Source organism: Penicillium waksmanii (genome assembly GCF_028829765.1).
Source record: "Penicillium waksmanii strain IBT 27052 chromosome Unknown utg000007l:1.0-4314555.0:1.0-4317578.0, whole genome shotgun sequence".
Classification (NCBI taxonomy): Eukaryota; Fungi; Ascomycota; class Eurotiomycetes; order Eurotiales; family Aspergillaceae; genus Penicillium; species Penicillium waksmanii.
Genome location: NW_026643253.1, coordinates 905988 through 921840, shown reverse-complemented (window position 1 = coordinate 921840; position 15853 = coordinate 905988). Strand labels below are relative to the sequence as shown.

Here is a 15853-nt window from a genome sequence, read left to right as displayed (position 1 = left end):
GGAAGAGTCCCACGTAGCTGAAGAGTCAGGTCGGTCAACGATCGCAAACACAAGAATGTAAAAAGAAATGACACAAATCCCTTGATATTAATTGGACCGCAGCTTAGGAACAATTACTTGCGTGGGGTAAGCTTCACACTCGAGGCAAGGAACATAAGGTAACGATCATCTTCAACTTTATAGAGGACGATAGTCTTTCCGGGGGCGCAACAGGCAGGCCGTCTTTGGAGGGACGGTGGAAGGGGCCAGAGCATCGCTGACGCACCGTGGAGAATATATTTTTCCTTGCGCGCTCTGTTTACCCTCTGCCCAGGGAGTGGATAAAATAATTTTTCTTCGATGTCTTGGGTGTTGCTGGACTTAAGGACCTGCTCGAGACTATGGGGCTTTTGGTTCCTGGGAGAATGTGACCGTTGCGATCGCAAAACCGAGGGCATTGATCAGTGCTAAATAAAATCGAGTAACAAAGGTGATATTTGACCCCGCAATCGCGATCCTGCGCCTAATGAGTCTTGCGCCTAGTTACATACAATATGCTATACTGATGGCTACAATCATTATAGCGGATCTAAAATAATGACTTGAAACACTGGTGAGGCCAGCCGATGGCCGAAGAGAACATCGCAAGAGTGCCTAGTGGCGACTGAGATTGGGATTCGGAAGGAAAGCAAGCAGGCCCCAGATGAAGATATGGCTAGTCATGCATTGTATAGGGGCCGTGCTTGGAGAGTGCGAGAAATATGACTCGACCTGATGAACATCCGATTGCCAAAGTGGTTGCAGATATAGCGAATACAGAGTAGTGGGCAGGTCGATATTCAGTAGGTAGCCATAGGAGATTGACTCTGTTATAGGTTACCCAGGAAAAATCATCATTCAGACTATATCCATGTTTCTCGCGCAAGAAGGTCAAGCCATGAGTTATGGGTGTTTTTGAACCAGTTGAATCAATATCAAATGTACCAGTGGCCAGGTGCAGTTGGCTTAGGTTGACTTCATCAAATTGAAGGAAATGAGGTGAGTTGACATGAAGCATTGAAGCGCATAAGCCGGTGGCCGGATCCCAAATCCTGACGGTCTTATCAAATGACGCTGATGCCAGTCGGCTTCCATCTTGCGACCAGGCGATTGAGAGGACTGCGTCACTATGTCCCTCCAGAGTTGATGTGCACTGGCCAGTGGCCGGATCCCAGATCCGGACGCTCTTATCCCGAGATGCAGATGCGAGTCGGCTTCCATCTTGTGTCCAGGCGATCATGTTGACCAATAGGTCATGTCCTTCGAGGGTTGAAATACATTGGCCAGTGACTGGTTCCCAGACCCTCATGGTGTTATCATACAACGCCGATGCAACTCGGCTTTCATCTTGCGACCACGCAATTGACGACACCGGCAGACCATGACCTTGGAGAATTGACACGCACTTGCCGATAGCCGGATCCCAGATCCTAACGGTCGTATCGTAGGAAGCCGATGCGAGCCGGCTTCCATCTTTCGACCACGCTATTGAGAGGACCGAGCCACTATGTCCTTCGAGGGCTGATGCGCACTTACCGGTAGCTGGATCCCAGATCCTAACAGTCGTATCCCAAGATGCCGCTGCGAGTCGGCTTCCATCATTCGCCCAGACAACCATATGGACCGGTTTTCTATGCCCCTCGAGGTCTGAGTCCTCTCTGGTGACAGGATCCCAGATCCTGATGGTCCCATCAAAGGACGCCGACGCAAGGCGGCTTCCATCTTGAGACCACGCGATCGAGTTAACCCAGTCGCCATGGCCTTTGAGTGTTGATATACATTTGCCAGTCACATGATCCCAGATCCTGACAGTCTTATCCCAGGACGCAGATGCCAATCGTCTTCCATCGTTTGCCCAGACAATTGTATTAACCGAGTCACTATGCCCCTCAAGGATCAAGGCGCATTGACTGGTCACCGTATCCCAGATCCTGACAGTTTTGTCAACTGACGCTGATGCGAGTCTGCGTCTATCTGGTGACCAGGCAATCCAGTTGATCGAGTCACAATGGCCAGCGAAGGTTGATAAGCACTGGCCAGTAGCCGGATCCCAGATCCTGACAGTCTTATCCTGGGACGCTGATGCGATTAGGCTTCCATCTTGTGACCACGCTATCGAAGACACCGAAAGACTATGACCTTTGAGAATCGACAAACATTGGTTACTAGTCGTAGCCCAGATCCTAATTGTCTTATCCTGGGACGCTGATATGAGTCGGCTTCCATCGTGTGACCAGGCGACCGACCAGACCCCACCCTTATGGCCTTCAAGGACTAGAATGCATTTACAGGTGACCCGATCCCAGATTCTAACCGTCTGATCAAATGACGCTGAGGCGAGTCGGCTTCCATCTTTTGACCAAGAAATTGAGGGAATTGAGCCACTATGTCCCTCGAAAACTGACGTGCACTGGCCTGTGGCCGGATCCCAAATTCGTACAGTCTTATCCTGGGACGCTGATGCGATTCGGCTTCCATCGTGTGACCATGAGATTGAAAGGATTGAGCCACTATGCCCCTCGAAGACTGACGTGCACTGGCCTGTGGCTGGATCCCAGATCTTGACAGTTTTATCCTGAGACGCGGACGCGAGTCGGCTTCCATCATGTGACCATGATATCAAAAGGACCGGACCTGTATGTCCCTCGAGAGTCTGAAGACATGAATTCCAGTCCTTTTCTACCACTGGCTCATTCAAAACCCAGTGAGGTCTTTCTTTTCGATAACATGCCCTCGTGACACTCTGCGTTGGACTGAAGATTAAAGGTGAATAATATATTTGAAGAGGGCTATTTTCAATAGCGAGCCTGTGATATCGGAAGAATCTGGAGGCGTCTTGAACTCGACAGGAAAGGGATTGTAGTTTTCCTCTTGTCTATCATGATGAAGGATTCATTTGTCAGAACTGAGTATACTTATAGCACTTCAGCAATCACTCACCTGAAGTAAGTCTTCCAGCTTTAGAATCGCTGCTATACCCTGTGATAGACTTCCCAGAATGCTAAGGGCTTCGAGCCAGTGAAGATATTCATTTTTCATGAAGATATCCACGCATCCACCATCGTCAAGACTAACATCATTAACTTTATCAGACCAACCATTCTGAAGATGATCAACCCAATGGACACAGGCGTATTTCACAGCCGCTAATGGATTTGGACTGGGCTGTGTGACTTCTTTGATCGCAATTCCAGGAAATTTGATATTGAGGATATCCCGCTGAAGCGTCTTGTGCATAGCTTGTAGAGAGCGCGAGAAAATTTCGTAGTGTCCAGCTTCCTTGCCTTTAGGAAAAATTTCGTGTCGTGTCTCCTTCAGTAGGAACTCTATTGCAGACTGATGGACGAAAACGATGCTGGTCTCGCGTAATGTCAAAAATGAACCACAGGTGGCCACTATACCTTTTAGGGCTTCATATTCAGGAATATCAATCAAAGAAAACAGTTCATCCAGTGCGACAGGCTGATACGCTATTGACATGAGGCCCAGTATTCGTTTGCAGAGCTCGGCATCTTCCGAATGGTAAATCTGATTAACCATCCGACGATAGAGAGCATCAAGCCCAGCAGGGAAAGCTTCCAGCTTCTTGAGTGCATTCCATGGCGATGTTCGCGCAAGCTCTTGACAGACCAAGGCTACCCAAAGGAAAGTACCTTGCGATTTTGACAACAAGCGACAGCAGATAGTGTCACGAGTTTCAACTTTGTAGTTCTTTGTCATGGTCAAATGGCTGATCTTGTGAAGAATGAACTTGTTCACGGCTTCCGATACATAGGCTTCATTTCGTTCCAAGGGGATCAGAGTGGTCTGCGTAGTGTTGAGAAACTCCTCGATATCAGGCCAGTTGCGACTCGAAACAATCCACTTTGTCTGCGGGTAAGCAGAAGATGTTTGAGTAATCAAGCCGAGAAGTGAGGGTAGTCCTGTTGTGCATTCGTCGAGCGCGTCGATGATCAGATACGTGCTCTGTAAGTTCGAGTCTCTGAGCATATCCGTAAATATTCGCGAAAGAGCATGCCATGCGTTTATGTCCTCGAACAATGCCTTTCCAGACTTATTATACTGACTTTGTACGTGATACAGAAGATATGGTTTCTTTTCGATGAGCGAATATATTAAGCCGCGAAGAACAGCCGTCGCAGTGTTGATTCGTACGTCTGTAGCTTGGCAAAAAAAAAGATAATGTTTGCTGTGTCCCCAAGTGACTGTGCTAGCTCATCGATTATACCGCAGAGGAGCATTGTCTTTCCTTTGCCTGGGTCACCTCTGATCCAGAGGAGACGACTGCTCGGATTGTCTTGCCATTGTTGAAACGCTTTGTTGTCTAGAATCCAGCGATATGAATCTTTGAGGAGCCCCCCCGTTGGTGTTCTCGATACGCTCTTTATCATCTTGAGGATTTGTTATCCGTAGATCCCGCAGGCATGCTTGTTGCACAGATTCTGATTGTACTAAAGACGTCTCGCTAATTAGCACCGTCTAATAGAAGTAAGATCACCAACTCACGAAACTGCGCAGTAACATTTCCATTGATGACAGCGGCTTGCAACCCAGAGTTTGAGTTGCCAAATGATGTCGCAGATGCCATTATGGAAAGTGTATTCACTTTGGATGGGTTCTCAACACGATGGTTGCCAATAACCCCGCTCTTCGGTAATGGTCGTATTCTGAGTTCGGATTAATTACAAGCCCCATCGCTCGGCCTCTTGTTGTCACGCTATATTCATAGCCTGGTGTAGACTATATCAAATTTGGAATAGCGCGCTTCAAATTAGAGGCTAGGTAAAGAATCTGATGTAGTAAGGTACAATCGAATACAAACCCACCCGAGCGGTCGATACAGTGTGTAAGAAACAATACAGGCTCCAGTGCCAAGGATACATGGATTAATTCACAATAGGGATTAGCGGTGCGTAATAATCCGGATTCAAGAAACAATAAAAGAGGGAAGGTGGTGACACCAGTTTCGGGACGTACTATACGTGAAGGTTACGGACATATGGCTTTTCGCAGGATGGAAGACATTTGGCACTTTTGTTTGCCGACACTGCCGCATCCATTAAGGTATACGATATTTCAAGTGCAACTCACTTTCACAGCATTAAGCTTGACTTCTCGACCTCAACATTCCAATTTTCTCCCTCTGGCACGCATATTATCACAGACCGGGACACTGTGACTTTGCCTGGCAAATCACCGTCATCGTCGTCGCAGCCTTTTATCACTAGATCATGGACACAGGAGGATGGCGAAGATGTCGTGGGAATCCCATACGCAAACAGGGATTCCCTGATTAGACTAAATGGCCACTCAGTTGCATTCAAGGGCTCGGTGAATGGGGTGTTGTTTGTGAGACTTGATGAGGGGGTCAAATCTATGACTTTGTGATTGTACTTCTATTTATCGAGAAGGGAATTTCTGGAGCTACAATTGTTTTATTCAACGTCGATCGAAACTCGGACAACTATGCTATTTCGAGGCGGCGTTATTTTTGACTAATGCACAATTTGATTATTTCAATAGTCCCCATTACATAAGAGTGCCGTAATCCACGCGGTGGGTAAATTGAATGATATCCTTTGATGTGGAAATCAGAGAAAATACAAATTACAACAGTGAGACAAAGCCATTGATTCAGCATGAGGCCCTCTGATTCTTTCTTCTCACAGACTTCAAAGCGAAAAGTGGAATGAGTGGTGTCCCATCAAAGCAGTCGAACTAGTATATAGTCCCCACCAAATACCCAGTTCCACACCAATTCAATTTCCCACGCCTTTATTACTGCGCCAATCAGATATAGAATTAGATAAATCTTCAGACACATATATTACCCAGACGACAACATTCCCCGGTGTCCAAGTCATCGCTGGTAAGTTTTATACAAAGTCGCAAGAATATTGTTTATTATCATGCTAACACTAGACTAGTGACGATTGCAAATTGACTGCTTCCGTTCGGTGTATCAGAAAAGGCCATTTGGTTGAATGTAAGATTCATAATCGGTACCACAAGCCCGGAAAACTTTGTGTATCCTGCCATGAAGCTGAAGTGAGACAGACACAGCAAGCAAGCAACAAGAAGAAAGACGAGGGAAAGTAATGAGAGACGTTCTAATTGGTACTAGTAAGATGAATGAATCCCTTTCGCTAACTAACCACTACTACTAGTATATTTAGGGCTTCTTTCGACGATGCATTGTAGCTATATATAGCTTTTCCGTTAGTGAGATTCTTAATCTCTAGCTTGAGGCTTTTCCAGTCCCGACTTCCGCACAAATCCCCTTTTCGCTGTAGGTATAAGAGGATCTACGTAGGTTTTGAAGATGTTGAGTTGGTGACAGCAGCTAATAAATTAGAGAGACCCATTTAGATTGTGATTTATTATTTCGCCTTTTTATTCCTAATCCCTTTCGATCGTCTGACTACTTGTACGAAATTTTCCAATGTTGGAAGAGGGCATATTTTTATCTCTTGAGGACGTCGGGAGATCCTGCAGCAATGCTGAGAAAACCTGGAAACACTACTAGTACATAGTACACAATGGCTCGGGTTGTCTGAAATGACCATTTTTCATAAAGTTTCTACTTCGCTTTAAAGATACCTAATTCTCTGAATAATAAGCCAAAGGAATTTTGGCATTGTCCTGCATTGCGTAAAATAATTTCTAACCGTGGAACAATATCGCAATCATCTTGCGTGTGGTAGAATAGTATATTAACTAACTAAGTGAAATTTGGAAATTGCAAACCCGTTAAACTAACTAAGTTTCAAGGAAATTAAGAGTATTTTTGGACAGCGATGGATTTCGTTAATTGAAATCATCGCAATTTAGGTGGAATGAAATTGCGATAATGCAAAAGGCAAAATGTCTGCTTTCCTATTGGTGGTGACTGCTACGTCTGCTGTTTCGGCGGCGATCCTCATAAATGGCTCGGGATACGCAGATACAGCTATCGCGTTCTGGAAATGGGAACCTGCTCCCTCTTATTGGCCATCGCTATGAACCAGATGTTGAGTCGTTTCGACTTGATTGCGTTATCACGTTGTATATTCCGCATTTTTTTCATTTCGCCTTCGTATTGTCCCCACTGGGGCCAAAATTGTGCATTCCCCTACGAGAACAAATTTGCTGTGTACTTCATCAAGCCGAGCTAGTTAGTACCTGGAACTACATATCAGCGGACTCAATTACGACTGCGATTCTAGCATGCGGAAGATAAAACAGATTCGGTTCCATATAAATTGCTGGACGAGACAAACGAATGCAAAAAAATATTTTTGTGAATTCTGACTCGGGGCATTTAACTATCAGCCAGAGAAGGGATGTTTTCAATTCGTAAATATGAAATTAGCCTCCGGGAAATGTGTCTGTGATTCCTCAAGTACTAGACTCAAAATGGCGGGGACGCCGCAGAGAGCACGGATCAGGGTTGAAATTAGACCTCGGGCTAGCAAGTCGGCTGTATCGTTTATTTGAGGTTCACGACACCATCGAATGGCGTAAACGGAAAATATTGGAAATCGGGTCTTTTAGAGGAATGTGGGTACAAAGCGTGGCAAAACGTTCCAAGGAGGGGGCGAGGTTAATTTCCCCGCTCGGGATGAGCGAGTCTTGGAAACGGAAAGGTCTCACCTCATGGTTCAGATCACGAGCTAGACAACTCGGAGCTTGAGAGCAGAGCATTCAGTGGGAGATAAGGACTGTGTGACTGCCATGCGAGTGTGCATTGATTAAGCTGATCGGGCCCTGTCTTGGTTCCTGACTCTGAACTCATGCATGGTGGCTTGTCGACAAGTCGTACGCCACTCAGCGCTCTGGTCACACTAATTTCCACGATCAAACTGCTTGCTCTAACCGAGAAACTCTTCATGAGAGCCCCTAAATAAGTCGTGATTTTCACTCCGTTTTCCCTGGCGAAAACCGGGGCTAGTACGGGGTACGTTGGGGTCGATCTCAGGAGATGTCTTTGAACACAAGGAAAGTCTGATATATTGAATCGAGGACCCGTCGTCGGTAGATCAAGCGAGTATATTAAGATAGCAAAGGAATCAAAGCGACCGAGGTCCTCATATGCGAACTGCTCGAGCAAAATGCTTATGAAAGAGGAGATCTGTGGACGAGGCTTAGGGGTCAACCAACAGGAGGGCTCAAGGATCACAAGATGGCGAGGAACAAAGGAGATACCGAGGCGCTACAGGGAATGCGTGGCTTTGGCCGCCCGGTCGTGCAGGCGGTGCCCAAAATCCAGCTTTCTCGTTGCTCGCTGAGGTATTGCGACCGATGGAGGATCAATGCGATACGACGAATCCGCATTGCTGCTCCACTTTCCCCGCATGTTGATTGCAGATCGTATTCTTCCCCACGGGGCTCTATATCGTCCGGCCAATGATGCAATATGTAATAGTTGCTGCAGGGGAGCAGCAGCTCGCTTCCACACGCGCATTTATGTACTCCTTCCCGTCACCAGATTGAGTTGGAGACTTTGTTCCGCTAATTTCCTGTCAAAATGTCTCCCACTAAAGGAAAACACATCCTGGGCGCAAACCGGGGGCCATTGCTCACCCATGGTGACGACAGCTCTCAGGGGCTCGAGAAAGTCGAGTCGTCTGGAGGCCTTTCATTACACAGAACTCCGACGCGAACGGAGAAGCTGCGCCGACACTGGAAGCGATTTTGGTTGATTTATTGTGTTGGCAATGTTATTTTTCTCGCGATTCTCCTTCCTGTCTTGTGAGTTGCCCCTTCAGGTAGAAATTTCGCGAAATTCAACTCTGACTCCTATCTAGCTTCCTCGTCGCGATTCCTGCGATCGCGCAATTGGTCGTCAACAAATCCGACATTGTACTCGTCAATGCGGTCGTGAATGACCCGCAGCCAAATTCGACCATGTTAACTTTGCAAACCAAGGTGGATTTGAAGATCGCGCTCGCTGCGCGCATTGAAGCTGTTACTTTCCACCTCTTCCAACGAGACTACGGCGTCGATGAGGCGTATGCAGACATCGATATCCCGGGTCAGACTATCAAGGGCAACCACACTCTGGGTATCGAGAATGTCCACACTCCGATCTTGAACCAGAAAGCCTGGAAGGAATTCGTTCGACAAGTCGTTTTCCAAGAGTCGGTTTCCCTCGCTCTTGATGGTTGGACAAATGCCTACCTGGGAGTCCTCAAGTCGCACGTTCATCTCGATAAGAATGTGGTTACACCAGGTACGGACTAGCTGTTTTGCTTTTTCCCGCCTAGCCCCTTGCGCCTTGCTCCTTGCCCCTGCTTTTCGTGAACCAATAATTGTCACAGATTGGTAAATTGTGATTGCAACTAGTACTAACCAAAATTAATAGGGTTGAATCAGTTCGATGGATTTGCAATCTCCGACGCGACCCTCCTACTCCCGGCCGAAGACGACGGCACGAACCTCATCGGCAACGTTACCCTTCCAAACCCGACCGTTATCAGCTTAGAGGTCGGAACACTCGTCTTAGATGTCAAGAGTGCTAACGTTACCATCGGAAACGTGACGATCGACGATGTTATCCTTAAACCGGGCGACAATGTCTTCCCAATGAAGGGCATCCTCGATATCCGAACAATCTTCAAAAATCTCGGTGATGTTCTTAAGGCCCAAGCTAGCGCTCTGAAGAATGGATCATTGGCCATAGACTCAATCGCCAAGTCTGTCGAATGGAAGGGCACACCTGTCGATTACTACGCCGATATCCTGAAGACTCTTACCTTGTCAACCGAGATCCCCCTTGGCGACACTATAAAGAATACGCTCAAGAATCTGCTTCATGGGAAGAACCTGACAAGTGCGCTGTCAGGTCTCATAGGTGATAGCAATAGTTCAATTTTGTCGAGGTCTGTGGGCGATAAGGAGCGTCGTGGCCCGGTTGACCTGGCGCCCTTCCTGAAGGAAAATCGCCATGTGCAAGACTTCTTCGGCGATATTGACGCGGATCAGCGGGATACATTTATTAATGCGGTAGCTGCAGCCTACTCGAATCTCTAACTATAATTAATGAATTTATGTTTTTATGTTTACGCGCTCGCTTCATTTCACGTAGATACAATTACTCGCGCGTTCAGTTCTGGTCGCAGGATCCCAGAATGTGCAAAGGACCCACAGCGCGAAACATTTTGATTTGCCGAAGCGTGTAGACTGGGTCGATGAGGGCCATCATCACGATCAAGAGGGCAGTGAGGGCCAGCATAGTTAAGCTAATCGGGATAGCCATGAGGGTAAAATCGACGAGGAAGGAGATGAGGAAGGAGATGTTTATGGCCGATATGGTGGCGATGAGGGCTAGAATAGCGAAGATAGTGAAAACGACTGTAAAGAAGCTGGGGATGACAATGTCCGAGACTTCCTTGAGAACAGCCATGCTCCGTCAGTGTTGACTCTGGCCGGAAAGATTGCAGTAATCACGAGACAAGAGTCGGAGATGGTAGTGGCCATGGCGGCGCCACTGATGGCCATAATGGTGGATGATATGGGGAGGAGTGGTCGGATTGACGAAATTGACTGTAATTGATCTGAGATTGATAGTCTTTGGATGAAAGGTGACTGCGTCGATAGTAGGGAGAGGTGGTTGTGGTAGTGATGGCCAGTTTGGTTATTGGCTGCTGGGGAAAGTGAGAAGACGTGAGAGGCGCGTCAATTTCCTTCCCTTTCCCGTGCGGCGCTCCATGGCGGCTCGGTAGTAGTTACTGATTTCAAGCAAATTATTTCTGACTCAGGCTATTATTTCAATACACATCTTAATACAATATCCATTTGGTTTTCAAATCATTCCTGCTACCTAACCGAGGATACTTGATTACCACCTTGACATTATTATGATCTAATCTTGATATATTCCAAATGTTCCTTAAACATTGATTGTCCAAATATTGGAAGTCTACGTGAACAGGCGGCTGCTGGGACGGTCAGCTTGAATTTTAGACCCACTGAGCCGGTTGCCGCTATGAAGCGCCGCATTCATAACAGAAGAGGATGTGCACGTGGAAGAATGACTACGTGGAGGTAAGAAGGCATCATGAATGGCATTTATGGAGTGGTGGGCAGGTGAGAAGTGAAGCTATGTGGACATGCACCCCCCTCCCCCACGAGCCAAAGATCCTATCATGCCGCGGATGTAGGATGCTGTAAAAATGAAACTCGTGTACATGAGAACACCCCGCCATGCAAATGTTGTAAAAGGTGAGAGTTCGTTGAAATGGGCGCCATCATCAATGTCGTGAAGGCGCGTGTTGGCAAGCAGAGAAGAACCCAGGACGTCCTCGCTGGCAGAGGTGGAGGACCGATTGGAAGCTCTCAAAACCCCCATGCCAGTTTGAAGGGTGGTGGAAACTCTGTGGCTCTTTTTTCAACTCGTATAACTCGAACGCGCACAGAAGGGGCATAAAGATTCTCCATATGAGAATCATGGCCTTCAAAGTCAAGATTTGCGAGGAATAGCTGAACAGCATGGCGCCCGTAGTGAAAACGGCGATGAAGGAGGCGAGAGGGATGGCTGTGTTTGTCAAAATGGCGTTTGCCACGATCTTGTCTTGAATGACATGAACATGGACAGAGTGAGTAAAGGCCACGCAAGAGAGGATAGAAAAGCTGGTGAACATGGCGTGAAGGGCGAAGGGCATGGCTGTATCTGTGTCCCGTGCAGCGTCATTGATGGCGAGGATGACAAAGATGGGGGCAGTAACGAAGAAGGAAAGGCGAACGAGGTTGTTGATGGCCTGGCCAGTGGTCCTAACTGCATCGATTTGACCTGGGAAGCCACAAGAGCAGCAATGAACAAGGATGAGTCGACCCGTGACAGTGTGCATATTGTCGCAAAAGAGGGCCACGGCGATGGCTGAGATATGGAGCGGTCAAATTGACAATATTGACTGTAAGTGAGACTGAGTATATACATTTTTTGGACGAAAGATGAGAGGAACAGCGGCTGCGCGATAGTGACTAGAGATGTTGGTGATGGCAAGTTCGGTGTTTGGTTCAGGTTCTCTGGTGAAGAGATAGATGCGGCGCCCCGTCGGTTCCTCCCCTGCGGCGGTTCTTGATGGCTCCGTAGTAGTCACTGACTTTAAGCAAAGGTTGTTTTTCAGCCTACGGTATTATCTCAATACATATCCCATTAAACAACCACATTTTCTGTCTTAGGTGTGATCAGTGCGCGCGATGGGATCCATTGCGCCTTTGTGAACCTTACAATGTACAAAATCAAAATCAAAATCTTGAAGAAACGATCGTATGCATCAAAGTGGACTGCTGTTTTCGAACTTGATACTCTTGTAGATCTATGATAATGTCAAAGTGGCAAGGTATTTTCACCCCGGCTCGCCCAGTCGTATATTTGTTCCCTATTGGCAACATTTTGCGCTCTTGTTGATATTCTCAATATAATGCACAAAGGGCGAGTAGTTTAAGCACAGGACTTTTTACTGCCAGTCAAGGCAAGGGTTGATAACTTGGTGAGTGATGTAGTCCATCCAGACTGGAAGTACTCCGCATGCATAACGTGGGGGCCATTCTGCCTCAAGTGAGGGGCAATATTCAGCCTCACTATCAGGTGATTACGGCGCTAAGGGCTCCCTACCCCTCTCATCTCGTCGATTGGGCAGCAGAATGTCCCGTATGCGCTTCTTGAGGCTGAATGGTTTCTCCCCTAAAAGCCTAAACCGTTCCCTCTATTCACACCCTCTCCCACCATCACCGAAGGTCAACTTGACCTGACCAGCCCATTCCTGTTCACAATGTCCAAGCCAGAAGATTTCTCTGTTGGGTGGATTTGTGCCATCCCCACCGAGTACGTTGCTGCCCAGGCACTGCTCGATGAAACTTACGAAGTGAAGTTTCACCTGCCCAATAACAACAATGATTACGCCTATGGGAGAATCGGAGACCACAACGTAGTGATCTCAGTCCTCCCTATTGGCGAATATGGAACAGCGCAAGCATCTCGGGTGGCCGAGGGAATGATGATTAGTTTCTCAAATCTCCGAGTTGCGCTGATGGTTGGTATTGGCGGAGGAGCACCGAACCGGAAGCACGATATTCGGCTCGGTGATATTGTGGTCAGCTCGCCTTCTTCTGGAGAAGGCGGGGTTTACCAGTATGACTTTGGAAAGGCCATTCAGGGCAAAGCTTTTGAGCAAACAGGGTTTCTAAATATGCCACCTCCTATATTGCGGGCGGCGGTAGCCGGACTCAAAGCCAAATATGAATTGAATGGACATACCTTGGAAGAGACCATCGAGAAAGCTCTTGCGCTGAAACCACGTCTCCGCAAGAAGTACAGGCGTCCAGACCTTGCGTCCGATCGACTGTTCCGAAGTGAAGTTGTCCATCGATCTAGCGATGAGCCGTGTGATCCAGGGTGTGGCGATAACCAATCCGATCTTGTGTCACGCGAGCCACGCGACGAAAATGATGACAACCCGGCAATTCACTATGGTCTTATTGCATCGGGCAACTCACTCATGAAGGATGCCATCATACGCGATCAATTTGCAGCAAAGAAAAATATTCTATGCTTTGAGATGGAAGCAGCTGGCTTGCTCAATCATTTTCCTTGTCTTGTGATCCGTGGAATTTGCGATTACTCCGATTCCCATAAGAATAAGGAGTGGCAGGGATATGCAGCCATGGTTGCCGCAGCATATGCCAAAGATCTGCTGTACCGAATCCCCTCGCAGAAGGTCAAGGAGCAGCACACTGTCGCAGACACTATGAAGGCAGCTGAGGTCCATAATTACAACTTTTCTTTCGGGGACAACAATCGTGGTGTTCAAGTCGGCTGGAATGCAGGTTCGATCAACGAGGGTCAAGGTCAAAGGGCAATGCCAGCCCTGCAGCGTTTCGGAGTCGCTGAAAGGACTCGGGAGATGTAAAACGCTTGCAGACCTCGATCGGTCGTTTATATATTTGATTCCACCATCCTGTCTGTTTACAATGTCTAATTCACGAATTTTTGCTTCCGAAGCACTGCTGTTGCGTGATTGATTAGCTCTAGATTGAGAGTTATAATTACAACTCTCAGTATTCAGGATCTCACCTTCATTTTTCCTTTCGCTAGTCAGCTCCGGTCATTGAGAATGGTTCCAGAATGATGATGCTCGTGATGCCGATAAATTACCGATAGATACCAGAATACCGTATCTTCATTACAAGACCATGCTGCTCTCACGTGATACGCATCGGCTCCGCAACTGTCGGTTCCGCAGCGAAGACCCGCTTTCCAAGATCGAACTTCATTGTTCATCAACTTTTCCCTTTAGAAACTTAACTTCGTTTCTCATTCTTCCTCACCAGTCAGTGCATGCAATTGTTCCGTTGTCCAAATCAAAGAACGAAACCTTGGAAATCGCGAAATCAATCATAATGCCGAATCAACCAACCCTCGTCTTCATACACGGTTCATGGCACACACCCACATGCTACAACCCACTAATCAAGCTCCTGGAACCAAAATTGAGATGTGTGGCGGTATCTCTACCCTCAACATCCGGAAATCCAAAAGCGACCTTTAAAGACGATCTCGACGCAGCTCGGACCGTCGTTTCCGCCGAGACAAGCAACGGCCGCGATGTGGTTGTCATTGCGCATTCATACGGCGGTATAGTGGGCGGTAGCGTTATCAAAGGCTTCGCAAAGTCAAAGGAATCACCAGCCAGCGATAACCAGTCGGGATACGTCATTGGTTTGATCCTCATAGCCTCCGGCTTTAACCTAACCGGGCTGTCCTTCATGGATCCATTCTTCGGCCATCCTCCACCTTCGTGGCGTGTGAATAATGAAACCGGCTACGCTGAACTCGTCACGTCGCCCCGCGAGTTATTTTATCACGATTTACCGGACGACGAGGCGGAGTACTGGGTCTCTCAACTTACTACCCAGAGCCTGAAGGCGTTGTTTGAAGGAGGCGAGTTTACGTATGCTGGGTGGCAGGATGTACCGTCTTGGTATATTGGGACTGTGGAGGATCACGGGTTACCGGTTCTTGCTCAGCGGTTGTCGGTTGGTATGGCGAGGGAGATGGGGGGTGTTGTGGAACATCGTGAGTTGCAGACCAGTCATTCGCCATTTTTGAGTCAACCTGCTTTGACGGCGAGAATAATACTCGAGGCTGTTGCTGCGTTTACGGACTCAGGGCGTGATGATTCCTCGCCGGCCATTGATGGGGACGAGACTTCCATAGTTGTCCCGCGCACGACCCTCTTCAAACCATTGTCCTGGTTCAAATTTGGAATACCGATGGCATTTGGCCGCTTTATGGGGAGAGGATTTCTTTTGTTTGGATGGGTGCGGAGGGTGTGGGCAGCTGGGCCGCGTTAGGGTCGGTGGGTTGGTGCGTCTGCTCGGTAGTGCAACCCTCGAAGGCTTATTCTAATAGAGGTTACTGTATAATACGAGTCACTTGAATAGAAGATATACTGGAAAATTATTTTGTGCCTGTCGCTTTGATGGGGAGGTGCTCTTTGAAGTCGTTAGAGCTTGGCAGCCGACGTCCGAGTCGACAAAGACGAGTCCAGGACGAGATGAGAAGGACAGAGAGGGTGATATTTTTCCCTTTGTTGTCTGAAGGTGTATATGATTTCTAAATCTCTGGGCTTCCTTGCCACATATTAAAAAAAAATTCGAATCGATTTCATTCTCCGAAAAAGAACTTGTTTACAGCACATCTAAGTCCACGGGAATATTTGATCCCTCGCCATGCCTCGCCGAAGCAATTGAAACAAGCAGCAGACCAGCTATGCTGAAGATCCAAGCTCTTCCGAAGAATATGTGCCCAAGAATCGAAAAAGAGAAAATGACCCCTAAACCATAAGGAAGT

The 15853-nt window shown here is 47.5% G+C and overlaps 6 protein-coding genes across 6 annotated transcripts; 3 read left to right on the top strand and 3 right to left on the bottom strand.

Moving 5' to 3' along the window:
- Nucleotides 1-633: 633 nt before the first annotated feature.
- Nucleotides 634-4606, bottom strand: N7481_007200 (uncharacterized protein; the record flags this gene model as incomplete). The annotated part of the gene is made up of 5 exons (XM_057266419.1): nucleotides 634-845; nucleotides 964-2671; nucleotides 2959-4000; nucleotides 4174-4342; nucleotides 4525-4606. 5 exons carry the CDS (start codon nucleotides 4604-4606, stop codon nucleotides 634-636), a joined length of 3213 nt encoding a protein of 1070 aa, XP_057120620.1.
- A 3918-nt stretch (nucleotides 4607-8524) lies between these two features.
- N7481_007199 (DUF3712 domain-containing protein) lies at nucleotides 8525-10029 on the top strand (the record flags this gene model as incomplete). The annotated part of the gene is made up of 3 exons (XM_057266418.1): nucleotides 8525-8748; nucleotides 8805-9229; nucleotides 9362-10029. The coding sequence occupies 3 exons, from the start codon at nucleotides 8525-8527 to the stop codon at nucleotides 10027-10029; spliced, it is 1317 nt and encodes a 438-aa protein (XP_057120619.1).
- Nucleotides 10030-10102: 73 nt separating this feature from the next.
- On the bottom strand, nucleotides 10103-10402 carry N7481_007198 (uncharacterized protein; the record flags this gene model as incomplete). The annotated part of the gene is made up of 1 exon (XM_057266417.1): nucleotides 10103-10402. The coding sequence occupies one exon, from the start codon at nucleotides 10400-10402 to the stop codon at nucleotides 10103-10105; it is 300 nt and encodes a 99-aa protein (XP_057120618.1).
- An 847-nt stretch (nucleotides 10403-11249) lies between these two features.
- N7481_007197 (uncharacterized protein) lies at nucleotides 11250-11846 on the bottom strand (the record flags this gene model as incomplete). Its single annotated transcript, XM_057266416.1, has 1 exon — nucleotides 11250-11846. The coding sequence occupies one exon, from the start codon at nucleotides 11844-11846 to the stop codon at nucleotides 11250-11252; it is 597 nt and encodes a 198-aa protein (XP_057120617.1).
- Nucleotides 11847-12773: 927 nt separating this feature from the next.
- Nucleotides 12774-13910, top strand: N7481_007196 (uncharacterized protein; the record flags this gene model as incomplete). Its single annotated transcript, XM_057266415.1, has 1 exon — nucleotides 12774-13910. The coding sequence occupies one exon, from the start codon at nucleotides 12774-12776 to the stop codon at nucleotides 13908-13910; it is 1137 nt and encodes a 378-aa protein (XP_057120616.1).
- A 490-nt stretch (nucleotides 13911-14400) lies between these two features.
- N7481_007195 (alpha/beta hydrolase) lies at nucleotides 14401-15354 on the top strand (the record flags this gene model as incomplete). Its single annotated transcript, XM_057266414.1, has 1 exon — nucleotides 14401-15354. The coding sequence occupies one exon, from the start codon at nucleotides 14401-14403 to the stop codon at nucleotides 15352-15354; it is 954 nt and encodes a 317-aa protein (XP_057120615.1).
- Between the last annotated feature and the right edge of the window lie 499 nt (nucleotides 15355-15853).